The sequence below is a fragment of the Penicillium odoratum genome, assembly GCF_028828045.1.
Source record: "Penicillium odoratum strain IBT 22623 chromosome Unknown utg000002l_segment0_segment0, whole genome shotgun sequence".
Taxonomy (NCBI): Eukaryota; Fungi; Ascomycota; class Eurotiomycetes; order Eurotiales; family Aspergillaceae; genus Penicillium; species Penicillium odoratum.
In genome coordinates this window covers 3206249-3233474 of record NW_026643144.1, presented here as the reverse complement: position 1 = coordinate 3233474, position 27226 = coordinate 3206249, and the positions used below count along the sequence as shown (strand labels likewise).

The 27226-nt window shown below is 46.5% G+C and overlaps 7 protein-coding genes across 7 annotated transcripts; all 7 read right to left on the bottom strand.

Annotated features, from left to right (window-relative positions):
- Window positions 1-1088: 1088 nt before the first annotated feature.
- Window positions 1089-2270, bottom strand: N7520_003253 (NAD(P)H-quinone oxidoreductase; the record flags this gene model as incomplete). Its single annotated transcript, XM_057137188.1, has 4 exons — window positions 1089-1712; window positions 1770-1861; window positions 1918-2187; window positions 2258-2270. 4 exons carry the CDS (start codon window positions 2268-2270, stop codon window positions 1089-1091), a joined length of 999 nt encoding a protein of 332 aa, XP_056999874.1.
- A 2953-nt stretch (window positions 2271-5223) lies between these two features.
- Window positions 5224-8940, bottom strand: N7520_003252 (uncharacterized protein; the record flags this gene model as incomplete). Its single annotated transcript, XM_057137187.1, has 1 exon — window positions 5224-8940. One exon carries the CDS (start codon window positions 8938-8940, stop codon window positions 5224-5226), a length of 3717 nt encoding a protein of 1238 aa, XP_056999873.1.
- Window positions 8937-9497, bottom strand: N7520_003251 (uncharacterized protein; the record flags this gene model as incomplete). The annotated part of the gene is made up of 2 exons (XM_057137186.1): window positions 8937-9242; window positions 9312-9497. 2 exons carry the CDS (start codon window positions 9495-9497, stop codon window positions 8937-8939), a joined length of 492 nt encoding a protein of 163 aa, XP_056999872.1.
- Window positions 9498-10447: 950 nt separating this feature from the next.
- N7520_003250 (cupin domain-containing protein) lies at window positions 10448-10717 on the bottom strand (the record flags this gene model as incomplete). Its single annotated transcript, XM_057137185.1, has 1 exon — window positions 10448-10717. The coding sequence occupies one exon, from the start codon at window positions 10715-10717 to the stop codon at window positions 10448-10450; it is 270 nt and encodes an 89-aa protein (XP_056999871.1).
- Window positions 10718-10841: 124 nt separating this feature from the next.
- N7520_003249 (SDR family oxidoreductase) lies at window positions 10842-11732 on the bottom strand (the record flags this gene model as incomplete). The annotated part of the gene is made up of 1 exon (XM_057137184.1): window positions 10842-11732. One exon carries the CDS (start codon window positions 11730-11732, stop codon window positions 10842-10844), a length of 891 nt encoding a protein of 296 aa, XP_056999870.1.
- An 8432-nt stretch (window positions 11733-20164) lies between these two features.
- On the bottom strand, window positions 20165-21245 carry N7520_003248 (uncharacterized protein; the record flags this gene model as incomplete). Its single annotated transcript, XM_057137183.1, has 2 exons — window positions 20165-20191; window positions 20235-21245. 2 exons carry the CDS (start codon window positions 21243-21245, stop codon window positions 20165-20167), a joined length of 1038 nt encoding a protein of 345 aa, XP_056999869.1.
- Window positions 21246-22604: 1359 nt separating this feature from the next.
- N7520_003247 (uncharacterized protein) lies at window positions 22605-23219 on the bottom strand (the record flags this gene model as incomplete). The annotated part of the gene is made up of 1 exon (XM_057137182.1): window positions 22605-23219. The coding sequence occupies one exon, from the start codon at window positions 23217-23219 to the stop codon at window positions 22605-22607; it is 615 nt and encodes a 204-aa protein (XP_056999868.1).
- Window positions 23220-27226: the final 4007 nt, after the last annotated feature.

Here is a 27226-nt window from a genome sequence, read left to right as displayed (position 1 = left end):
TGTCCATTACAGTTACCCCCATGGGTTAGAGGGTAACCTAAAACATATCAAAATCTGAGCTCTGTACGACCAAGAAATAAAACTGTAATGGACTCGAGAAGTGAAACTGTAATGGACCCCGACCCACTTTTTTTTCTCCCATACTAAAGAATCTCACCCTAACTGTAATGGTGTCCATTACAGTTACCCCCATGGGTTAGGACGGGTAAGTGACACTTCATCTGCTAGTCTTTGTTAAAATGCAATGCTAATGGTACACCTGGCAGCACGTTCTAGGTAGCCAGGTATTTGATTACTGGTTTGACCCGAGTGGCTTTGTCATGGTAAGAGCACTTTTGATTCCCCTCCAAGTGCGAGTAACCGAGCGCTAAAAATTATGCACAAAGGAACACTACTGCGATGGCGATATGGTCAACCGGGAAACACCTATCGCTCACATCCCTGCTGGACCGGCAGCCCTTTCCGTCTGGGGCCCACCGGTTCCCCCCGTATTTTGAACAGTAGCTGGAAATTAAATAAAGATCATCTAAGAGGGACATGGTGACTATCGATGTAGCCAAGGCCAATGGGGACGAATTCCTCGTTGACATTAAGTCAAGTCAAGATTGCCGCTTTTTTTTGGAAGACGTGAATCATATGAATCAATGACCTCTATCGTTTCAGTGGATTTTTAGCTATCGAAATTTCTGTATATCACACACTGAAGATTTATGTTAGTATAGAAGAGTTCTGCGAATGAGGTTACCAATATTCAATCGAAATTTGAATGTACTCACAGAATACAGAACCATCTTGGATATGCAGAGAAATGGCTACATGAAAGGTGTTTATTGAAAATAGCGATCTGCTGTACAAGAGAAAAGAAGGAATGTTGCTATATCTGTATTGAAGAGAGATCTGGAGGGGGGATAAGCCTTATGGGGGCAACGCTGAAAGTCCTCGGAGGCTCAGGCTCCAAGAGTGTTCATTATGATACGAATCGTGCAGACGAATTAGTTTGTGAGGTCAAATGCCTTCAAGACTTGTTTTATAAAGTTTAAAAAAATATTCTTCTATCGTCAAAGGGCAGACCAGTCTTACTCCACAGATTAATCGACCAAACAGACAATCTTTCCCTTGCTCGTGTTGCTTTCCATGATCTGGTGGGCTTTGATCACATCCTTCCAGGAGAACACGCGTTCGATGGTTACATTGAATCTCCCATCTTCTATTCCAGGGATAACCTTCTCCGCCATTTCCTTGATGAGCCCAGCCTGATACTTGAGATCCCGCCCACGGAGAGTACTTCCGGATATGTTGAGTCTCTTGCGGAGAATCGGAGCAATGTTCAGTTGCTCCGTGAGCTCGGTTCCACTCAACATGCCCAAGGACACAATATGACCGTCTTTGGCAGCCACTTCAATATTTGAGGTAAAGTAGTCTTTGCCAATGAAGTCAACAATGATGTTCGCCCCGGCTTCTTTTGTTGCTTCTTTAATTCCTCGGCACCAGTCCTCGGTGTGATAATTGTAACTTTGTTTTGCACCCAGGGTCTTCGTGAATTCCTTCTTTTTTTCTGTTCCGACCGTTGTATACACCGCCGATTCCCCGGCGGCAATCGATAGTTGAATTCCGGCAATAGAGACAGAAGAGGCGCCTGCATGCCAAAAAACCTTGTCGCCAGGCTGAATGTGCGCTACACGATGAATGGCTTGAGTGGCCGTCATCCAGGTCTATGAAGTCGAACGGTAAGAGGCACGTCGATGGCTGGGAAAATAAGAGCTTCTTACCTCTGGAATCGCCGCTGCGAGCTCCCAACTCCATCCAGGTGGCTTAGCAATGATCATGTCTTTGGAAACTCGGATATATTCGGCATATGCTCCTGAGTATTCATGATTAGCCCAAAATCCATTCATCATGCCAGATTGAAATCTCTACCCCCGTATGCCAAGCCAAAAACCTCATCTCCAATAGCCCAACCACCTGAATCGGCTGTTTCCCCAATCCTCGCAATGACACCCGAGAACTCCACGCCAAGAATGGGGCCCGCGTGGGGTGGGACTGGATATCGTCCTTCACGCTGAGATATATCCATGCGATTCAGCCCGAACGCTTTAATCTGGACAAGAACTTCATCTTCACCCGGAGAAGGAGTGGCGACTTCCTCAATAAAAAGAGAGGTGGCCGGGCCTTTAGATCCTTGGATTCCTGTAGTCAAAGAAATCACAGGGTAATTAGTTCACCAGGTATTTTGAAAGAAAAGTGTCTCAACTCTTACCGACAGCACGCATTTTTAATTGAAGTAGACTTTGGAAAGAAAATATTGAATTCAAAATTGATGGACAATATTGAAAGGTGCAAAAAGCGTTGCATATGTATCACTAGTTCGGGTGAAGTGGCATCGGTAGCCTCGCCAAGATTCCGCTAGAAATGGCTCGGAGTGACAAACCGCCTGCATTGTGGATTGGACCCAATGATTCCATATTTAACTTTTTTTTGAGGGCCTATGTCTTTCACGAGAAAAACACGTGAACAGGCTATCGATCCCGTGCCTGCGCCTCTCAGATCCATAAGAAGGAATCTGGTAAACGGAAGATAGTTCGGCTTGAAGGCGAGGTGGCAACTGGAGGAGATGACCAGAAGTTCTGTTAATCTGAGGTTTTCCATCTCCAGAACACCCAGGGCAAAGATTGAGTGCTGCCCCAGAGTATTGGGACCTCATTTGAAGACTTTTCTAAAGATCTTTTACTGTAATTCTCGAAATCTCAAAAGCTTATCAATAGTATTTCAAATCAGTAACTTAGTAGGCTTCACTTCATAAACCAAGCCAAAAGCAATTAGTTGAACACACGAAACCAGTGATCATGATCAACATTTTTAGTCCGGAGTTGATTTTAGTGGACCAAGGAGAATGGGCGGCCGGTTTTAATGACCATTTTGTGACCCAGGATATCTAAACACCACCATAGCCGCTGGCACATTTCACTGTCAAGTCTGGTCATGTTATCAAAAACCAAATTCTCACGATGAAGTCCAAGATGACGGAGGTGAGATACAACAAGGGCTAGCAGTCTCTCTGTCTTTTTGGCGAGATCCAAATGGAAGAGATATACAGCCTAATCATCGGTCACCGTTGGTAATTAGCGAAGATTTTCATGTGTATAACAGGGGTAGACATACCAGTAATGTGAGAGTCTGCGGCACGTCAAGTGGGTTCAAATAGTCTGCTAGGCTAATGAGCATGTCTCCAAAAATATCTAAAGCAGCATGATACAGATTCAAATCAGGATCATGTCGTTCTTTGTCACCATTCAATCGCTGAGACTGAGCGCACCTTCCAATCGCCAGGCAGAGTAAAATTTGGGCAGCAAGTAGCCGGTCCCTTCTGGAAAACGGGGCTTTATCTTTCACTGAAACAGAAAGTATCTCATTCCAAAAGTACTCGTAGTGTCGCTGGAGCGTTGGCAAATGCATGATGGGGTACAGAACATGCACCTCGTCAATAAAGCCCTTCATGTACCCATCCCACGAGGCTCTGTTTGGCTCAATGCCATAAGAAGCGAGAAATGTAGGGTTGTTGGCTGATCTGCATTCCTGGGACATTGAGTCTCGGGTAGAGGGAAAATAGAAGGTCCGACTTGACCGCTTGAATTGAGGGGTTGGGGGCACTGATTCGCAAGTCTGTTGGATACGTCCCACATGGGATTCAACTTCAACTTGGTCTAGCAAGTGTCGAATTGAATCTTAATCTGTGGAGTTTAGAGTTGAAGCGGTGGTAGAGTGCAGCAGATCATCCTTTTTCTCGCACGGATATTTCTTGCTGCTCAAATCCGATTCATAGTCTTCGGGGTCGTGGAATGTAGCGGCAAGAATCCTGCCCAACTTCGTTTCAACCTTATCTAGGCGTGCCGATACATCTTGTATGCCGGAATCCAAGGGACTATAGGCAATCGTTAGTTTGCGCTAGCATCGTTAAGGCAAAGAACAGTGGGTACCATTTCATAACTTCATCTTTCAATGCCATCAGTTGGCGATGACGCTGGTCCTTTGCTATCCTGGCTGACCTGCGGAGGTTTGTACCAGAAGGCCTTTTGAAATAGTCATCAAGACATGGTTGAAATGGATGTCTGTGATCAGACTTATGTTATTGAGCAATTGTCTCTCAGCTGATTCCCATAAATGTCCTTACGTTTATGTTGGGTTGGCATTGATCACTAACAGAGTATTAGGTCTTCATCATACTATAATGTGGAGCTTCGTATGAAAAATACCATTCTGTGGGGTCAACAATTTGCTGATTCAGCCTTCTCGAATCAGTAGCCTGGTCATCTGGCCCGGGATAGGCGCCGACAATGTCTTTGAGCCAGGATTGCACCATTTCGTTCATTATCAACACTTCGTACCAATAGTGATACCAGAAATTCGATTTTCAGTTGATCCAGTCATCAGGACCCAGTCATTTCATGAAACGCTCATTTAAGGCATGGGAGTGAGGGGCGTCGGGTAAAGAGGCATCGAAGGCCAAGAAATAAGGACCCGCAATAGAGGCTGTTTTGCCCAATAGCCAACAAGCATCCGTACCATAACCCACAGAACTTGCACACATGCCGGAAATACGGATTCTCATCATCAAGGAATTACGGGCTGTGTATTCGTGGTGTGCGAAAGACTAAGGAGCCGGCCGTAGCGCCGATTCATGTTGGGAGTCGGGTAGATCGGCATCGTCATCTGCAACAAACAAAAGAAGATTAATTTAGACGAAGAAGACCCGCCTAAATTTGGGAACTTGACCACCGATTGTTGTATTAGTAAACAAGGCCTTATCAACTAGACCTTCAGGGAGTCAGTGCGCTCGGGATAAAACAAGATCCAGAATTCAAAAATTTAAAAATACCAATTATGACAGTGATCAAAGTAAAAATAACCAAATCATTTAATTTTACATGTGTATTTACCTGTAGACTAGATGTTTTAAGAATGCATCATGCGGGGAAATTGAATTAATCTAAAAACTAACGACCTAAGAAAACGAAACTAACTTTGGCACTTGGATGATTCAAGCTACCAAAGCGGAAGGAAAGTATTGATGTTAAGGACAAACAAAGAAAAAGAAAATTAATAAAGAACTTCAATATGAAAAGGACATACCAGTGGACCGAAGACTGAAGAGAAAGATTCGAAAAGCACTGGCAGGAAGGAGGGGGAGGAGATGACCACTAGAGAAGTCATCGCGTTGTGACAGCGCTACTCAGCTTTCTTCGAGGCCTTAGTCCGGGCCTTCATCATCAAGTATACCATGGAATATCCACTGAGAATGAATATAACCACAATTCCAACGTCTCGCCAAGCGTAATAGTAGTGTTTGATGTTCAGCGTGTACAGATAATCATCTCCGGTGCGATATTCACAAACGTGGCAATTCTCCGTCGCGTTAGGATTTATCAGATTCGCACGCGAGCCGTCACCGGTTTGGAGGTAATCGAAAAGGTATTCTTTACAGCTCTGGCCGCTGGGAGGATTGAAAACTGCGAATTCCTTCTTCCCACAATTGACATCTACCCCGAAGATGCTGAATCCCAAAAGCGAGCCACTGACATATGTGAATGGGTTAAGGTAATAGAGCCAGTATCTCCAGAAAACAGTGATCTGGGGATATGGTACTAGAATATCACAGCAGGCCACAATTGTGCCGAGAATCAAGGGTTTGGCTAAGGCAGCGAAGGTCGGATTGGGAGCATATGCAGCAATTGCCTGGCCCAGTCCTGTATATATGAACTCATATAGCCAGATGACAAATAAAGAAGCACCAGCCCGACTTGATTTCGTTGGGAACCCGACCGTCCAGTAAAAGCAGACAAAATAGAGCACAGCGCAGATGCAGAGGTAGGGGAATTCAGACACGATCAGCCCGTTCACGAATGCCTTCCATGAGTACATCCGACTCTTCTTCTCACGTGCATCATAAATCTCCCGGCGCTCGATGAAGAGAGGCTGTAGCTGGGCGATAACACCGGGTGAGATAAAGATCACATTCCAAATGGCAAAGAGACGGAGTTGGAGGTCGTTCACAGAGCTGCCGATCTTCCAGAAGGAAAAGCCGTTGAAAAGTCCAAGAATAATATGCAGAACAAGCTTATTGTTGACATAGTCCGTATTTCTGAACAAAGCGACATTCATTCGGTGAGTAACAAGCCTCGTTTGCATCCAAAGCGAGGTGGCAAATTCGTTGCTATCGTCATCAAAGCCAGGGGGTTTCGCAGCTGCCTCCTCAATGATAGACTCGAGCTTTTCGAACATATAGGAGTGTTGGGCGGAGTCCAGCCAAGCCTGATGCCAATTCACTCCAGTAAGAACATTGCCGGAAACCACGTCGATCATAAATTCTGCTGGATTTGTTCCAGGGGCGCATGGCCCTCCTAGATTTCCGAAGTACTCTTTGACCCGAGCACCATCCTCTCCGATCTCACCGAGGTACACCATCTTACCGCCCCGTGCCAGGAGAAGTAGATTGTCAAATTGTGAGAACAACTGGGCGGAAGGTTGATGAATGGTAACAAGAACTGCTTGGCCGCAGTCGGCTAGCTTCCGGAGAAAGCGAACTGTATTGAAAGCAGATTGGCCGTCCAGACCAGATGTGGGCTCATCAAGGAAGATGAGAATCTTCGGTTTGGACACAAGTTCGACTCCAATTGTAACACGCTTTCGCTGCTCGATACTGAGACCAGAGCCAACTTTACCAATCAATGTGTCGGCAATGTCATGAAGCTCAAGAAGATCGATGATAGTATTAACATATGCTATTTTGTCTTCTGTCAGCACCTGTTGTGGCTGTCGTAACAATGCAGAAAATTCAAGAGCTTCTCTGACTGTCGCAAATGATTCATGGACGTCCAACTGCTCACAGTAGCCAGTAGAGCGTTGGAAAGATATCGGGAGAGGGCGACCATCAACTTGAATAGCACCATGGATTGTGCCCTCCGTTTTGCGCTGAGCCAGAACGTCCAACAAGGTTGTTTTTTCAGCTCCACTAGATCCCATCAAAGCAGTCAAAGAACCTGGTTGGACCCATCCATAGACTTTGTCAAGGAGAACCCGTTCCCCCGACGGTGTTGGTACTGTATATGTCAGGTCCTTCCATGTGAAGATCGAGGTATTTTGAGCCAAGTTCACAGTAACGTCCCCTTTCTCTGCACCATGAACCATTGTTCCTTGGTTCTGAACGGATTGTGACTCCTCATCTGTGGTATCAGGGCTGCGTTTGCGCTTTTCATATGGAATCAATACCGAAGCGCCCGATGCGGAACTGTCGGACCACATGGTAGTGAATGTGATGGTTATAGCAGCGAAAAGGACCCACCACGCCCAGAGAATACCGAAATTTCTCCAGATATGCGATTCCGAATAGCTCAGGGCGTTAAGGTATTGGTCACCCGTCAGGGAGGTCATACCCTGTGTCGCACCGGGAACTCCTGAGCAGGCTTGGTATGATAGGTTGTCGTAACCAGAACCGCTAGGAATGAGATTTGTGCCCGCACAGTCGATCTGCTTGCCCTGGAACTCAGTTGCCAAAAGTGCTTCGAAACCGTAGGCGACAGGATTGATCCAGAATATCCACCCTAGCCAAGGATGCATCTGGGGCTTCTCGATCATATAGCCAGCATAGACGACTAGTGCTGTAACAAGAAAGCCAGAGACCTTTGACGCTCCTTCAAACGATCGGAAACAAGCCCCTACAGCACGGAACATCGAAGTTAAACACATCGTTCCAGCAAAAAGAATAACCCAGTAGGTAAAAAAAGACACAGCAGACATCGTAAGTCCCGTCATAAAATAGAGCACAAGTGAGAAATGGCTGATTTGGAAGAGAATTATTGGAACATCGATGACAAGCTGCGCGAAGCAGAAGGCAGCAGGATGGAAAAAGGCGAAGTGTTTATGCTTGATCAGGACAGGACGGCCTGTAAAGGAGTCCGTAACTTCCGACAAAGGGCTGAGGATACCGTTATAAAGAATGGCAAAGAACAAAGATCCAGATTTAATGAAGAGACTCGTTGTATCTGGCGCGGCTTTGTAAAATAAGGAGCCAGCAACAAGGGCCTGGACCAGAGCTGAGATTTGTTTGATCAAGAAAGTTGCTCTGTCGTTCATGATAATTTGGTATTGACGGATGATACAGGTCATGACTTGTTGATAAAGACTGACTGTAAAGACACTATCTCGAAGAGATTTGTGTTGATCGACTGCAATCGCTTCTTGGAAGGTTGACGTGCAGTCACGGGCCCGGGACGTCGTGGGATAACCTTGCTCTTGAATCATGTTTTTGTAGGTTTCTGAGCTCTCATAGCGAGAACGGATGTCGATTGCAGTGCGAGGAAAAGAGAATTCGAATCCAGATTCAATCTCCCGCTCGGTTGGTACAGTGACTCCGGTAATGTAATCAGCCACATTGGCTCCGTCGCGGCAAACAAAGCCTTGGTGCTCGAAAAAGCGTCGAGTATCTTTCATGGGGCCGTAGAATATCCGTTGTCCTTCATCCAGAACCAAAACTTTGTCGAAGAGGTCGTAAATTCCGTTGCCGGCTTGGTAGAGAGTGACAATAGTAGCCAGGCCATATGTGTCTGTCATACAGCGCAGGGCCTTTGCACATTCAAGTGCGGAGCTTGCGTCAAGGCCTCGAGTACTGTTGTCCCAGCAGAAAATGGAGCCACGGGTGGCTAAGCATTCGATGATCGAGACACGCTTCCGTTCACCACCCGATACACCTCGGACATACTCATTTCCCACTTTGATATCCACTGTATGCGAAATCCCCATGGATTGGAGTAGGAAGTCTTTCATATCCTGGTGGTATTCGGGCACTGTGAGGTCTCCTGGCTGCGATGGAATTTTCATCCGTGTTGCGAAATCCATTGTATCCCCCACCTTCAATGTCGGAAAGAAAATCTCCTCTTCAGTATTCATGACGATTTGACCCGATACTTGGCTGCTTCTTCATGGTTCATTAAACCAAAGTGTACATCTCCCTGCACCGAATAGCCATCACGGCGATTGGCAAGGAGCTTCAAGAGAGTCGTGCATCCGGAGCCGGGGCGACCCAGTACCAATAGCATTTCACCAGGTTTGACGCAGCCATGACTGTTATCAAGGATCTTTTTCTGCGCTGGCTTGTGACGAATTGATTGGAGATTGTGCATGATATTGAACTGAGAGGCAAGATTGTGTTTTGTCGCTGAATCCACCCCAGGAGCTTCCACCGTCAGACCCTGCTAGGTAACTCCTAGCTCACGTCTTTTTAAGCCGCATTGGAGATCACGTTCATTCATTTCACGTACGCGACCTGCAAGAGCCCATGATCCGGGTAGATCTTGACCCTTTTCCAAGCCTCTGTCATCCAAATTTTTGTCATTGAGTTGAGAGGCGGTATTTGTGCTGACGGTGGTTATACTTTCAGCTGACTCGGGCTCGAGATCGGGATCGACGCTGTAGGGGTCGCCCGATGATTCTTGGGCGGCTTTCATAGAGGTAAAGTAGTTGCACGAAAGAAAAATAATATGGTAAACGAAAGTGGTGATATGGTTAATTTCAAAAGCAGGGCAGACAAATCCTCTTATAGAGCAGTCTTATTAACTCTTGCGGACCGGCAAATTTCGACAGACCCGTCTTATGGAAGCTTCGAAGTGGGCAAGGTTATTTCGGCAAGGTATTGCATCCGTGATACGGCAATAGAGGGAAAGGGGCCGCATTGTCTTGGGAGCATTATAGAACCTCATTCCAGAAGGTTGGGGGGCTATACTGGTTGGGGATCCAATGAGAATCTCTGTCCTGCGCTAGCCTCCGTCCCCGTGGACGGAGGCTACACAAAAGCCAGGCGTGATAAGGTTCCGTCTCAGTAAAAGGAGGGGCTGAGTGGGTCTCATTGGATCTTCCTAGACCTTCTAGTTGGCGTTATGAAAACTACAGCTTAGCAATGAACAGAAATGCCTTAGGTGGAGGTTGAAATTGATATTAGGTAGTGCCGTACTTTGTTCGGCTCCGACTATGGACCAGTTCTATTGAACTGGCAGTCTTATATTCTATTCGATGAACTTCTTTAAGTTGATTCAAAAAGGTTATGTTTCACATGTTTGAGTTTTCCTTCCATTTTCCATTTCATGCAGGATTGCGGGTCAATGTGGCGTTCCGTGTTTTGTGCGCAATGACGGAAAAAGTGGCTTCATGGGGTTTTGTGCCGCTTGCTCAACCCAAAAAGACACTCCCATCCGATCCACACAACCAACAAATTATTGGTGCCTATATTCTCAGTACCATGTTATATATACATATTTGGTAGTAGAGCAAGATAGTAAATATGGACTCGTAATCACGAAGAGTTGGTATATTGGCCAATATGATCTTCTGGATTCAAGCTGCCACCAGTAATGTCCGAAATCAATGACGGCGAAAGTCCAACGCTCCTCCTCTTCCACCCTCAAACAAGCTTCTCTTGTTGACCCCTCTTAGATTCATCCTTCTCAGTTTTTAAGCGGCACAATTTCCGGTCGTGGACGGCTGACAATGCTGCATGAAAAATTACCATTCGGGCCCACTCGGTCTTGCTCGGGTTTTTCCAGCCGTGCATAGTAGCACGTTGGACTGCAACCTCTCCTCGACGCATGGATGTCACTTGGCCATCGTCCATGACCATCTCGATAGTACCCTCCAAAACAATACCATAGTGCAGACTTTGGGTCTGGTGCATCATCGGCTCATTCTGTGGAGAGAAATCAACGATTCTACACACGGTACCTCCGTCTTGAACAAGGCCGAGGTCACCATTTGCTTGGATTTTGTCGTTGGTGGCGATATCTTTATCATTTCTCAAATCAGGTGGAAATTTGAAGTGACAAAGATCTCGTGCGCTCCAAAACTGTCTTCGGGGAGGTCTGATCGGATGAGGCTTTGGCGCCGAAGAAGTTGGCTAGACGTGGCCACATGTAGCGCCAACAGATATGATCTCCATTTACCACGTTAAAGGCCTCATTTGCGTAGTGTGGCTTGGTTGAAGCGAAGATTGAGAGGTCTGCGATGAGTCGCGCGTCAGAGATATCGTCGGTGCCATTCCAGAAGTTCCAGTTCGTGGGCATCTTGGCCTCTTCACCGCACTCCTTACAAATGAGGAAGTACAGTGCCAAGGTCAAAGCCTCGTTCATTCCGTTGGGTTTGATAGAGTAGCCGAAAATAGCCTCAGGGCGAATGACGTTCCATGTCCACGAATTTCCGCGCTGTTTGTTGGCTAGGAAGTCTTCCTGGTGGTAGTAGAAATTCTCATCCGGGGCCACAAGGCGAGCATGATCCTCAGAAGCTGGTGACGGTACGGGTTGGATGTGGACATTGTAGTACTTTCCGCCAGTCTGAAGTGTACAGTTTTGGAGATTTCCTGCGACGGACAGAAGGGCTTCGAGGAAATTCTCGAAAAGTGACTTGTTGGCCTTGTTCAACTCCTTGAAGTCGTCCTTGTGGACATAGGAACAGAAATAGGCATGAGTAACGTCGGCGCAGACATCCTTCATCTCATTCACCAGCTCCTCGGGGGACTTGGTGAAGTCCAGGGCGATGAATTCGACCCTAGGATCTGTGACATTCAAGGTCAACGGCGAGCGAGATGAAAGAACAATGCGAGACCATTCATCGCTCTTGGTATATTGGGTCAGGTGGTCCATAATAGCGGAACCAGTAATGCCATTGGCACCAGTGATCAAGGCTACTTTGGCCATAGTGATGCAAAAGGTGGTTGAGTTTGTGATTAAAATGAAGTTTGTCTGCAGAGCGACAGAGCATGAACCTAGGACTACCCAGCTCTCCTTTATAGTTCTTCATCTAGCAGTTACATACCCCAGATCTCTTGTCGATCAAACATCCGTGTCTCATGACAACGCACATCCAAACCCTGGAACCTCCGCTAACCCCCATTTCCGTAGTCTGTAGAACCTAATATGGGTAATGTGGTATATTGGAACCTTGGGGGAGAATCCTATACGCGAAGATTCTATACCCGGAAAACGACGAAGACATTATCGGTAACTCTTTTTGGCTGCCAGTTCATGTCAGCGGGGTTTGATGCTCGTGGCACTGGGAAGACTCTCGGCCGTGTATTTGCTCGAATTATCTCAAGATTTGAGATTTAGTTTAACCGCACTATACGATGCCCGCAGTAGAATGAACCACTCACATTACTTAGTTTCGGGTACAATAGTGACAATAGCAAATTCATAATTAGAATATGACTGCACCACCATAAAATTCGAACCAATACTGGCGAAAGTTACATACATGCTAACCATTTAAAATACCGTTTACCACGCTCAAGTTAGTGATCCCAAGCTCTGGCATATTCAAACCTTCAATCCCCAAAAATAATCTGCCTAGGATTGTGTTGGTAAACTTGAGAAAGCATGAGATTTTGGAGGACTTGTTAAAAATCATTCGAGGATAGATTTGTGAACAAAAATTCGCATCTCAGATTTTTCATAATTTCACTGTTTGGGACTTCCAATTTTGTAGGTCCCTTGCCCACTGACGCCAATTCTTTCGCTATCAAGGACCCCAGAGGCTCTAGAACTGCAACAGGACGTGCGACATGCACGTTGAGGCCTCATTACCGGTGTATCTGCCCTTTGCAAACGCTCTCAAAGAACAATTTTGCGCATTTCCTCTCGTTATGCCACTCGCATAGAAATCTAGTTCAGAAACGCTAGTCTGCAATATATTTCAAGTTATTCAAACCCGAACCCAAGCCCGACAGGAATGTTATTTGAGAGATATAATCATCTGAAGTATGTCATATTCGTGCAAGTTTCAAAGGACGTCAAAAAACTCCTTCGGTAAATGGGCGAGTATGTAAGGTTTTCCGAGGGTAAAGTTTTTAACCTATTCCTTTCAGCGAACAAAACTGGAGATTTCCCAGGTATTATCTTGTTCACTGAATGGTTCCCCTTCACCCTCTATCAATACAGTAAATTTGAGTCCTTCCTGCCTTATTTAACTCTGCTCATGGAGAGTAATAATTGCACATTTAATCATTGGGCAAATTTTCAACTCAACTCAGTCCATTTCCCTGCCTGTTTCTCGAATTAGACACAGCGGATTGCGCCACACGGCTCAGCTCCTTGACAAATTGGTCCAGCTGTTCAATGTGAAGGATGTCATCATATGTCAGATGATGGACCGGTAGTCTCAAAATTGCCGGTGGGACACTCCGAAGGAGGTCAAGATCCAAGATTGCAGATGGTTGATTAGGGTGATCAAGAATATTGAAGAACAAAGTTATTGAACCGGCTATTGGGTAGAAAAGCACAATCCTAGGAGGTATTTAGAATCGATAGACGATAAGTAAAATCTACATAAAACGAATTACTTACCAAAAACTTCCTCGGTCAAGAACGTGATGAGCAATTCGCATATACCGCAATGATGATCGACTAGCCTCGATGGCGAGTTTATTGCTGGAAGCGATTCCGGTGCCCAATAGACTTGGGCTCGTTTCAAATGCCAATCTCCCGCAAATAGCCTGATGAATTACCGTTATACAGCGGTGATATTCAAGCCGGAGAATTAAAGCGCGCATATCAAGTTTTATTTGACCCATCGAAATCCCATGGGTCGAGAAATCAGGTCGGAATTCTTCAGGGATTGCAATGCGCCACTTTTCTAAATCATCGTCGAGCGTTCGAATAGCCATGAGCAGCTCTGCGTCTGTTTTTCGAACTGCAGATGCTGAATACAGGAGTTTGAAGGCACGAGACTTGATTATACTCAGTTTTATGTCGGAAGGAAACAGCCTCCAAGGATGTGCCCGTTCTGAAGGCACACCGAAAGGCAATTCTGCAAATAATTCCTCGAGGTATTCAGCAGAAACTGTCAGGTCACAGTATTCGTCACAAAGCGCTGGAGGTTGTCGAGTTCGGAATGGTAACTCTTTGTCAATGGTATAGCAGATCCAAAATAAACTCCGTAAGTGGTTTTGAGTACGGGAGGAAGTTTCTCGATTGTCAGTTTCAAATGACATTGATGATGAGAGTGTATGGGCTCCAAGTGTAAAAGCCAATTGGACAGCCAGTGAATGCGTCACGGTAGCAGACGTGATATTGCCGGAGTATAATTGGAATACTAACTGTGCATGATATTTTTAGGTTATTTGTGACTGCCAAGTAGTAAGAGAGAGTCATACCAGCATGACGCAAGTCTGAAACGCCTCAAGAGTGGCTGTTTCGGCGATCATTGGAAGAAGATGTCGGATTGTTGCCGTGTAGGACCTGACTTGGCTCGAGGAGCATGCCGAGGGGTCAAAATCAAGAAATGAGGCCAAGACGAGAAATGAGATAACGCAAGCCTTTGCCCCGAGAACATCCGGCCTATCATTCTTTGAGTGGTAGGCCGTTTGAATAGTCTCCCTGAATAATACAGGATCAACGACTGGAAAAATTGCTCGCATGGTGCATTTTTGGTAGACTTCGACACATTTCTCGACTACGCCTTGATTCGGCAACCCCATATTATGATGTCCAAGTGATCTGAAAACTTCGACCGCGGATTGCAGTATTGATGGGCATCTCATTTTAGATGGGTCCATAAGCAAGACTTCTGTTGAAAAGGAATCGCCAGATTTGACTCGTATCCATTCCTGGCCCTCTTTTGATAGTAAGACCAGACCCGTTGTGGAACCGACTGCTCTAGTTTCTCTCGCAGTGAAAAGAAGCATTTCATTTGGGCGAGGAGAATATTCTGAGAAGTTGTATTCTGAGAAGTTGTATCTCCCTTCCTGTGAATCATTTGTCACTGGACTTTCTGGGTCTGGTTCGTCAGAATTTCCAATAGTCCCAGTCAACTTGGAAACGAAGTCGCTTTACCGTCATAGCTCTCAGTCGTCTGATCAATCAGTACGCCACTTGAAACATCAGTTCCCGAGGCTTTAGTTTCGTGACTAACAGTGTTAGGCATTGATTGCCCCTCAAAAATGTTCACGGATATAGTCACCTTCTAGTCTCTCTGCTATATGTGCATGATACTTTAAATGACCACACCAGTAACATCGCGGTTGTACAGCGTCACATCTGATCTAGATTCAAAAGATGAGGTATTTAGTATCAAATAGAATCCAGGTGATTGCTGATTTCAACAAAATATATTACCTTTCGCTTCCAACATGAATCACAGGCCGTGACCCTTTGGCCTCGTACTTTTCTCATAGTCGACGCTTGATTTTGTTATGTAATCAGTTGAAATGAGGCCACGTAAGCTGAATAATTGGTCGAAAAGACTCTAGTCTTCCTGGTGACATCGGGAAGCTATCACAAGAAATTTTTGCGGTAATGATTGGAAAAGAAATTGGAAATCCACTGGTGAATCATTGGAAAACCACCTTATCCGTGTACTACGGGGGCGTACAGGGACCAATTTATCTGTTGGCTCACGTAAACGGACGTATTTTATCGACCAATGGGGTGCGTTCTCGAATGTGTAACTGTCTGAATTATTACCCGCCCTCGAACCATGCATGGTTCTTATGTGCGGATCCTGACTAAGGCTAGTGTCACGGTGTGTCCTGATAGGGTCCGTAGGGACCCGCTAGGACCGATAAGGGAGATCACGGGCACGTGATCTATATTTTGTTTATCTGCACTTCCGATCTGGATCCTGTTGTAGCTCTTCGAGCTACGTCTTGTATAATAGCTTACGCTAGACTGTCCGCCGACCTGCTGCCGGATCAATTAGAAATCCTCTGAACCCGACCCGATCCCGCCGGTCTTCTCCTATTATAACCCTGCCAGCCTGCACTAGACTTCTGCATGGGCTGGGCCTTGGACATAATTTTCTGGCCCATGGGCCGGTAAATTTGAATCTCTATGTAATTACCATGTACTCTATCAAAAACATTAGTATTAACTAGGTAATATATGTAATATATGTATATATTACTTAGGCTTTAGTATGGGTTGGGCCTTGGACATAATTTTCCGGCCCATGCAGAAGTCTAGCCTGCACCCTGACATTTAGATATTATTAAAGTTACCCCTCTTTACGTTTTAGAGAGAGAATCAGTACCAATTTCCAGCACTTACAAATCTCGCTCGGGATGTCCTTTCAGTTCCAGCATCTGGTGCTGGTGTTGAACGACTGTTCAATACTACTCGTGATATTTGCCACTACCGCAGAGGGAGACTAAATACCACAACTATCCAAGAATTAATGATATTCCTCTGCACTTTAAGGTTTGATATACAAGAAGAGCAGTTCAAGTTCTTAAAGGAGTTCTTCTCTTATAATAAGATCAAAGCAGTAAATGAAGAAAGAGATGATTCAACTAATCAATTTGATATTGATCCAATCAGTAATAATGAGGAAGAGGATACACAAGGGCAAGAGGAGACTTAAAGGTCTAAGTCACCTGAAGACCACAATAAGCATGATTCGCCTGATTTACCTATGATAGAAGGGGTAGATACTCAAAAACGCACATCAGGGAGAGTGCGTAAGCGTGTAAGACGTGAAGATAGTGATTTCCTATATAATTAGCTGTTTATTTAATATATTCACTTTATATTCTATCTACTTAAGTGATTCATAAATCAAGATTTCATGAATTAAGATTATATTGCGAAAACTACAAAGCTGTACTAGGCTGTACTAGGAATACTCAAAAATACTCCAAAATACTACATAATTTATGCAGAGAGAGCTATTTCTATGTTTGTCCTGTTTGACGACCCATTGGGTAACCCATAAACCCGCGCGGGTTTCCCATCGGAACCCGCAACCCGCATGCGGGTTAGACAGACCGACCCAAAACCCTACCCATAGGGAGGATGGGGCGGGTTCGGGTGCGGGTTTCTGCGGGTTACGGCACAGCCTACCCGTTTCCATCACAGATTGTGGACGATTCATATCCCCCACCAATACTGGTTGACGGAGAACTTGAATACGAAGTGGAAGAGATAATAGACGTGAGACGTAAGAAAATCGGTCGAGGATACCGTGATGAAGCCCTAATAAAATGGACAGGTTAGGCAGAACAAACCTGGCAGAGGCTCGACGACGTACGAGATTGCTCCGCATTAGATGCCTTTGAAAGACGATTCGACCCCGTTTCGACCCTATTACAGGCCCGCAAACAACCGAATACGACTACAACACACATAAGGAGGACCGCCCTAAGGGGGGGTACTGTCACGGGCCAGTGCCCAGTTCTCTGAACACGTAATCAGGGTCGAACAGCATGTACCAATGGTATGGGTCACGTCTGTGTACTTGTCTGGTATTCTCTAGTCTCCACCACAGCAATTTAACATGTGGTACGCTGACTAATAAAGTTGATTACATGATCCATTGTTCCGACACACCCCTTCAGCTTTGGCAGTCCTGGCAAAGCTGCGCAGTTGCCATAAATGGTCACTTGAATCATTCAAAGCTTCTCAGAAGCAACAAAATAGACACAATTCCTTCAGAACTGCGATCTTTTCAAAACAGCCTCTACTTACTAATTAGGCAAGTATGACTTATTTTTCTTCCTCAATGAGATGACGCACGTCCGTCAATCCCAGCATCCTGACAAAAGCTTCATGCTTCTGCCTCGGCAGCATCTTGGTGAGTCCGTCCGCGAGCATCTGCGCGGTTGGTACCCACTTGATCCGCACCCTGCCTTCCTTGACTTCTTGTCTCAGCCAGTGCCCGTGAATATCAACGTGCCTGAGCTTGGTATCGAAGGGGGTATCCTCTGCGTTGATCAAGTCCACCGTACGGCGGTTGTCACACTCGATTGTGAGACCCTCCGGATATTTGAAACCAATCCTTCCAAATAGACGATCCCACCACTGTAGTGACCTTCCTGCGTCTGATAGGCCTAATAACTCAGCCTCCGTCGTCGACGTGGTCACGGTCTTCTGCTTGGTTGCCCTCCAGTCCACCGGTCCACCGAAGAACTGGCAAATATATCCTGCGGAGCTAGTCCGGTCACCCATATCCCCATACGAAGCATCTGATGAGAACTTCACCACTTCGCTGTCGTTGTCAACTGGACCGTATTGTATAGCCCAGAACCGTGTGGTATAGAGGTAGCAGATTAAGCGCTCAATTGCTTGGTGGTGCTTCGGACCAGGGTTGGTCAGGAACTGTGCGCAGATAGACGCTCGCTTTGCTGCGTCCGCGCGGGTAATCGTGGTACCATATTGAACTGAGCCCACTCGCTGCTGATATTGGTCCTGGAGTTGATCCTCCGGGCTCGGTTCCCGTAGTGATACTGGCGAAACAGGCGTCTGATCTATTTGATTATGGTCCTGAGCGAGACGCTCAGGATCATCCCTCACCCCTTGATCAGTGGTAGTTTCCGCAGAATTGCTTCTAACTGGATAATCCGGTGGTGGGGTATGATCAATTGGGGTTTTGTGCACAAAAACTTGATCTTGTCCCGAGTGTGGTATTGTCGTCTCCTGTGGTTCTCTAGATCCTCCAGATTCTTGATCCTGTATGACGTCTACATCATCCGCATCTCTTGCTCTATAGGACCGTCCCGGAGAGCTCCCTTCTGGGGTACTCTCGGGAATACTCGTACGAGCAGTCTGTTCGTCGAGACCCTGTCGAATACAGTCGACCTCTAGTCCTTCCTCCATGATTGTGGGAGGATAGTCCTCTGGAACTGGTAGCTTCACCCCTTCATCCGGGTCATGGTTCTCTGCCGAAAAACGTCGGTTTTCATCAAAAACTGCGTCTCGGACCATCCTGACCTGACCACGGTGCGGTATCCAGATTTGCCAGATATTCGAGGCCACGTAGCCAACGAGATATCCTATCTCAGCTCGTGACTTCATTTTGTCAAGTTTCGGGATATTGGGGATCCTGCAGTATGCAAGTGATCCATACAATTTGATATTCGCAAGCGACGTCTTTGTGGGAGTATTGACAGGAGTACCCTCGGTACCCTGGTTGAACCCAATAAAGCGCCGTGCTTCATCCCATGGAACTATCCAAGTCCCATCTTCCAATCTCGTAGGCGTACGGTTCAGCAGGTATACTGCCGCTTTTACCGCTTCTGGCCATAGTTTATCGGGTAGTTTTCCTTCCTTTAGAAGCGCTCTCGCTCTAAGGATAATCACACCTCCAGCACGCTCACCCGGACCGTTCATCTCAGGCGTATACGGGACTGTAAACGTGTGAACACACCCCAGCTGCTTAATTAGCAGTAGAATACTCTCATCGACTGATCTCTCGTTATCAGAGTGGAACACCTTAATCGGCAAATTTAGCCAGCGAATAGCGAAAGCGATAAAGCTTCTGATCGCTTCCTGGCACCCGTTTTTGTTCACATGGGTCATTAACCAGTGGAACCGGATACCCTCAACGTAGAAATGGGTTATCCAGCAGTGCTGATTATATCCCATAATGACCTGAATTAGGTCAAAGTAGACCCTCCCGCACCGTCCGTAGTGCTTGCCTATCGGTCTCCGCGAGACCTGTCGTGGAGCGTTGACCAAGCTGCAGACCGTACAAATTTCATCATCCGGTCGCTCTTCCCCATCCTCCGTGCTTCGTACAACCTCAACTCCACTGACCAGTTTCGGTAGTTGCTAAATTGCTGCCTTCGAGACATGGCCAAGTCGTTTATGCCACGTATTAGTATTGGCAGACGATTTCAACGGTTTCTCTGATCGTCGGGTAGCAAGTGCAGTTTTATGCTGGGTGTTGTTTTGGGTCTTGATCGTAGTCGTACGACCCTCTGTTTTCGGCCGAAAAACTGTACGTTCATCCCGCGTCTGTGAGAACAGATAAATATCATGTTCTCGGTAGGTCTCAAGAATAGGTTGATCTCCAATCATAATCCTTCCTTGCTTCATATCCCACCATCCTCCATGGTCCTCTATCCTGCCTAAGGAAACCAAATTGCAGTGAAAATCTGGAGAATAACGGCAGTTATACAGGTTAACCACACGCGGTCTGCCAGTTGTAGGATCCCTTCCGGTGAAGGTTGCTGTACCGACTCCAGCAATTGCGGTCCGATTGTCACCCGTACGGAGATACGAGGGGTCTTCCTTATACTCGGTAAATTTGGTCCGGTCGTTGCATACGTGTACGCTTGCTCCGGTATCCAATACCCATTGGTCTCGGTACTTGGTATCAACTTCAGTTGATAGGGCGACTGTGGCAAAGCCAACGTGGGCTAAATTTGCTGATCCAGACGGTTTTCCTGCCAAGTCAGGTGAGTTCTTGATCTGGTTTTCGGCCCAGACCTTCCACTCTGGTTCCTTTTTGAATGACTTCTTCAGCGCTTCGGAGGCCTTTCGTAGGCCCATCCACCCATCCGGTCGTTGGTCTTCATTCAACACCCAGCACCGGGTGACCGGGTGTTTCATGCCACAAGGGCAGTAGCTCCGGTCCTGAAATGGTCCAGTTTTCCCGTCTTTTCTTTCGGTTCTAGAGGTTTCAGCCTCTGCTTTACCCTGCCAGGTCGATGTGGCAAATGCTGCTTTGGATATAGAATTGGTATTCTTCTTGGTAGTCTCGGAATACGACATAGTATAGGAGGTACGGAAGGACTCAATCAGATCATTTATCTCGATTGTATTACTTCTTAGTACGATATCCTGGAACCGAGCTTCCCACCAGACCGGTAGGATGTCCTTTACAGCATGTAAAAACAGCTGCGGATGCTGCGCAGTGTCACTCTCCACTTTTAGGTTGACCGCTTCATCACGTATCAGCTCCCACTCTTCTAGCCAGGATAGTACGTTTTGACCCTTCTTTGGTGGTCGTACGCACCCTTCTGCCCAGCGTAGCAGGACTTCATTCTGGTGAGACTTTGTGTGTGAGAAGCGCTTCTTGAGAAAGCTAATCTTCTCGTACGGAGTCTCAAGATCATCCATGAGACGGTGTAGCTTAGTATCTGTTGACGCAGTGATCACGAACTCAACTGATTGTAGGCCGTTTTCCACCTTCTCATACCTTTTGAGCTCCTCTTTGTAATCGTCATGGTCGTAGCTATACTCCATCTGACGATCCTTAAACTCTTCCCTTAGGGTCTTGGCTACCTCTGTAGTTGCCCCTCGTGGGATATGTAACCGCGGTCGTGCGGGGGCCTGCGGCTCCTCCAGCACTTCCGGGGCTGGTTTCTCAGGATTGCAATAATCCCATACTTTCCTAGTCTTGGCAAACTGCTTCATCGCAGAGTACCAAGCTGGCCAATGAGAGCTGTTTTTCAGCTTCTCACCCTTCCATTGTGAGACAGATACCGTGGGGTCCATCCTTAGTTGGTTTCAAATGGCTTTCAATCCTTTCTCAATTGTCGTGTTCTTCGGAGGGGTTGACGCGGCAACTTTGTTGTCGTCGTCAGTGATCTCAGGGGTAAACAATCCTGTCGTCGCAAGTCGAGGAGAGCTTCTAGAACGTATATTCAATCAAAATATCACGGTAGGAGAGATAATCCGGGCTCATAACTCTCTGAACACGTAATCAGGGTCGAACAGCATGTACCAATGGTATGGGTCACGTCTGTGTACTTGTCTGGTATTCTCTAGTCTCCACCACAGCAATTTAACATGTGGTACGCTGACTAATAAAGTTGATTACATGATCCATTGTTCCGACACCAGTATAAGGTCACGTGCACCACATGACCATAACAACCTAACACGCAGAACACCTACTTAACAATTCTCTCTTTAAGCTTTTTGTACACAGTTCGTGGCCTAGCTCAATTGAACATAAATTCTGCTTCAGCCATTCACACTGGCAGAGTTCCAGGACTATCCAGGAACCAACCCCCTTTTTAGCTGGTGGGAGTCTGTGTTTGTAAAATAGTCTCAGTACGGCCTTTAAAATGGCAAGGATGGCTTGCTATACGTCATCTCCGCTAGCTCTAGATCATTCTTGAGATGGTCGGGGTCCAGGCCGCGATGGCCCAGATTGATTTCATTAGCTTGTAGAATTTGCTTATATGGGTCCCGCAGTGGTATCTTATGAGTCATATTTCGGGCGATGCAAACTCGCATTGCAGCCTTACAAATCGGGCATAAATGATGAAGCTTAGAACTTCATCAAATCTAGCTATTTATGCTGAGAATCGAAGTTTTGAAAAACAACTCTAAATGATAAATCACCGTTTGGCCAACATACGTAGTCCTAGTTTTAATCGCACGTATCTTCCAAGCTACCGATAGCAAAATTTATTTGTCAGCGATTCTCCATTTCTCCACTCTGGTAAGGCTTGTCCCAAGACGCCGTAAGATTTTATGATTTGTATTCTTACCCAGGTAGAAAATTACTCTCTTGCCTCTCCATTGCACTGACCCTCTCTTCACGTTCTAAAAGCCCGTTCCCTTATATTCTGCACGTGAGGTGAAGTCGCGCCTTCTGCAGCATGGCCGGCGGGACACGCTGAAAATGGTCGACGCTTAATTCCCAAGATCCGATCTTTCAGCTAAGTGGATAGCTAAATACGTCCTCTATACATCTAATCTGATCAAAGTGACACATCTCCTTCAGCCTCAAGGGGGTGAGTAAAATCACATAATATTCTCCATTAACTTGTCGCTATAGATGCCTGGTGTTAAATAAATAACAACAACAGATATAAACAAACATAAGGGAAACTCGTTATTCCATTAGAACATGGCGGCAACGGCTGCGGCAGCTGCAGCGGCCAGTGGTGCAGCGGTGATCAAAGGCTTCGCGGGACCAACAGCAGCACCAGCGGTCTTGGTTGCCTCAGGAGCAGTGAAGGAGGCAACACCGCCAGTGACCTCCAGCTCCCAGTAGGTGATCGACGCAGTCGCGATGTTTGAGCTCGAAGAAGAGGTGGAAGAGGCAAGGTTTCCTCCAGATGATGAGCCAGTGGCCGAGACACTCCACGAGCAAGAGACCGATGTTGAGTATTGACTCATAGAGCAGTCAGCTGTCTCGGTATATGTGGCGGTCGTGTGATCACTCGAGTAAGTAAAGGAAGCATCAAAGTTATAGGTGGCAGGACCCTGAATGAGGGTCCAGGGATGCTTGGATTCGATCTGGCAGTCGGATGAGGGCGCGCCGCTCAAACACCTGATTTCGTAGGTGGTAGCCTCTGCATTAATGCCAGCAACACTGGCTGCAGTGCTGGTGAACCAAAAGGGGCCGATGTCATCACCGAGTCCATTGTTGACACCGAGATAGCCAACGGTGGTGGTGCTCTCGGCAGCGGCTAAAGCAGACAATGTAACCGCGAGCAATGAAGCGGTGCGCATTGTGAGTAATCTTTTCGTTGAGGGTGTTCAAGGGAAATGACCAAGTCGCAGTCGTGATATAGTAGGGCAAAAATAGACAAGTTCAAGGTAGAAGAAAGGAACAGAAAATAAATTGCGAGAAAAAGGACGGTTCTTCAATTTTGAGCCGTAAACAGTACGCTAGAGGATTTCTGAGCCTCGCTTACGTCTATATGAGAGTGCTCGGACCCGCTAGCCCTCTTTGAAATGGTCTCTGAAGTTGGCAAGCGCTAAGTGCCCCTGCACCGGACGTGTTTCTGTAGAACGAGGTGTATTGCTAGTGGGATGCCGGTCTTGCCGCTAGCGCATCTTCTTAGTGCGCTAGAGTAGCTTATGAGATTTTGGATTTTATCGGGCGACTCTGGTGCAGTTGCTCAAAATCTTCCTGCGTTCAACCGAGTGCTAAGTGGTTGAACCTTACAATCCCTCCCACTCTGTGAACTACATCGCCTAGCTACGCGAACACTTTGTTGTGTGGAGATCAGATGATGGATGATTGTTCTGTATTTTGTAACCAAGAGCAGAATGAGAGTGATTGATTTAAACGGTTGAGTTTCGAAACTTCTAGCTTTGCTGGATTGCTCAACGATTGTGAGGGCTCTAAATGGACAATAATAATGATAGTAATAATAATCAACGGTCGTGTTTAATCCATGTGTAAACGCTCTGGTAGATGTAGCTTTGGTAGATTACCTAAATTATGGTAATCTACGTTTCCGGCAGCAACTTGCCTGCCGTAATATTTGCTGAAATCTCTTGGGGGGATCCGGCAACTTGCCAAGATCGCCCGCCGCAGTTTCCACACTTTTACCCCTATTCCCTCGCGTCTTACTGGACTGTGTTTTCATATGGCCCCTCTAAGCACTCCATATTGACCAAGCACTCTGTATGGATATTTATGATAGTCCTGGGTTGACATAAGCACGTCCTCGTGAAGAGATCACCTGTGACTAGTCATCATGCAATGAGGGACAGAGGAGCTTGGTCAGACGCAGAAAAGACAATTGCTGTGTATTTTGGCTCTCGATGTGTCAGTATGCAGTCGCTCCGTTGCTTACTTTTGCGACGGGGATTCGATCGGTCGGAAAATGCAATAGAAAGAAAGTTGCGGGCCATGATCGACGAGTATCCATGCCTGGGAACATCTATCAATTGTTAGGCTACGAGCGCAGTTGATTGCTGGATTGATGACTTACTCGGAGACCCTGAATCCGTCAATACTCTGATCAGGATCACCGCAGAGGATGCCGAAATCATCGCAAATGTGAGTCATGCGTTGCGGAAATTGACCCGCTTTGATCCACGATTTGCTCATTTGTGATAGAACCAATCGTTAATCACTATTCTGAGGGCATTGAGACTGCTCAACCTTCGTTTCAATCAATCCGAAACAAACTAAAGAGATGGCTGCAGGGGGGTTTCGGCAAGCATGGTCTGCCGAATGCCGGAAGATGTAATTACCGTGAATTAGGTGATTTCCCAGAAATACAGTGACCGGACAAAAGTGTTAACACCCCCTTTGATTATGTAAAATTCTGCCAGTCCAAAAACTTTTTGAAACCAGGCGATTTAGTATACACCACTGCGTAGTAAGGCTTGTGTAACCCATTTTATCGAACCATTGCTTGCATTCGGGGCTCTCAGACATATTTGAAATGTTTTAGCGGGATTTCCATACGCGATTTGGATAGGCATAGTAGGCGGTGGGAAAGGCGGGTCATTAGGGGGGTGTTAATACTTTTGTTCGGTCGCTGTACATCTAGAAAAATGTTGGGGACTTTCCTGGCCAAATTCGGCTTAGCGCGATCGGAAGGGGGCGCTGGGAAAGAAAGCCTGTGTGTCTGGGGGGTAAACTGTTTTCGAATTCTACTGTACGTAGCAGGGGGAACTGATGGGACTGTATCAGATTCTGATAAGCGAGCCCCTATTATTGACGCCTGTATTCGTGGCGCACGTGGCGACGATACCGACCTCCTGTATCGATTGTGAGTAATGGCGGGACGGGCCGCGATGCGAACCCCTGAACCGCCCGACCGCGAGGAACGCGAAGATTCGCCACCGCGACTGTCGAGACCGAAACGCACCACCAGACCGCCAAACAACTACGCTCGAGAACAAGAGATCGACAACGAGTAGAGGAAGACCCGGCCCCAACAAAAGAAGAGAACTGAATTCGAATCCCGGTCTGATGTGGTAACTTCGGACGACGCCGCGACCGAGGGCGACGAGCTCGATGTAAGCAATTTGGTGAGAGAGATCGTTCAACTTAAGAGAGAGATCAGACTCCGAGACGAACTATATAAGGAAGAACTATACAAAACCAGAGAAGAGTTTGGCGCCGCCCTCACCGAGGTCCGGCACGAATTACAGACCCTGACAGATCGAAACCCGATAACGTAATGCCACCCCGAGATATGCTCTCAGTATAACCACGATAAGATCCTACGCGAGATTTAGGCTCTACGCGAGGAAATCAGCGTTCCTACCCCTATAAGCTCCCCTTCCTATGCGGATGTCGCGCGCACTCCTCCGAGTAGCTACCTAAGTAATATACGAACCCTCTTAACGTTAAATACGACACTAGACTTCTGCATGGGCCGGCCCATTGCTGCCTGATTCTGCCTGATTTTTTGACATAAAATGCTGACTCACCCAACCCATGGGGGTTGTGAAGGGCTGAAGCAGAATTTATGTTCAGTTGAGCTAGGCCACGAACTGTGTACAAAAAGCTTAAAGAGAGAATTGTTAAGTAGGTGTTCTGCGTGTTAGGTTGTTATGGTCATGTGGTGCACGTGACCTTATACCAGTGTCGGCTCACGTAAACGGACGTATTTTATCGACCAATGGGGTCCGTACTCGATCGTGTAATTGTCTGAATTATTACCCGCCCTCGAACCACGGTTCTTATGTGCGGATCCTGAGTCCTGACTAAGGCTAGCATGACAAAGCAGATTACCTAATTTTATGATTCTCCATAACTAACGTGAAGTCCGGTTGCGCGGGCGACCCGGTTGAGCGAGCGACCCCACCAAAAATCCACTTCCATATTAATACGTCTTCTTCAACCATAACAAGAATGCCCCCTGAGCGCTCCGATAAGAAAAAAAAGCTAATAGAGCAGGAGGGTCGTCTTTTATTAGCTATAAAAGCTATAAAAGATGGTAAATATCCCTCTGCTGCGGCTGCTGCACGATCCTTTGATATCCCTGTCTCAACTTTGAAGGCACGGATTAATGGGCGTGAATCTGCTACTGAAAAGCGACACAATCGCTTTATTTTCACCGAAATTGAGGAAGGATCGATTGAAAAATGGCTACTGGATATGGATTCTAGAGGGGCAGCTCTTACTTTGCCTATGTTGCGAGATATGGCTAATCTGCTACTTTATGCCCGAAAAACTACGCCCTCTACTGTGGGTAATCATTGGCCTGCTGAATTTATCAAACGACGCCCAAATCTCTCTACTCGATTCTCTCGCAAATACGACTATCAGAGAGCCCTTTCAGAAGACCCTAGAATCATTAAACCATGATTTGATTTGGTGCAAAAAACAATTGAAAAGTGGGGTATTGTCTCGGACGATATCTTTAACTTTGATGAGAGTGGTTTTGCTATGGGTATCGGCGCAACACAAAAGATTATCACTTCTGCAGAATACCACGGGAAAAGAGCTCTTTTACAAGCCGGAAATCGCGAGTGGGTAACCATAATCGAGTGTATTCGAGCTTCTGGAAGTATTATGCCTCCACTCTTCATTTTCAAGGGAAAAAAGTTTCCAGAGCATCTACGCCCTTATCTTCTTTTAAATCAAGAAGGAGCACGTCTCACTATGAGTGAAAATGGCTGGACTACTAATACAATTGGTTTATGGTGGTTGAAACATCTTTTTATCCCAAATATTGGGCCAAGAGTGGGGAAATATTGCCTACTGGTCCTCGATGGTCATGGGAGTCATTTGACCCCCGAATTTGACCAACTTTGTGAAGAAA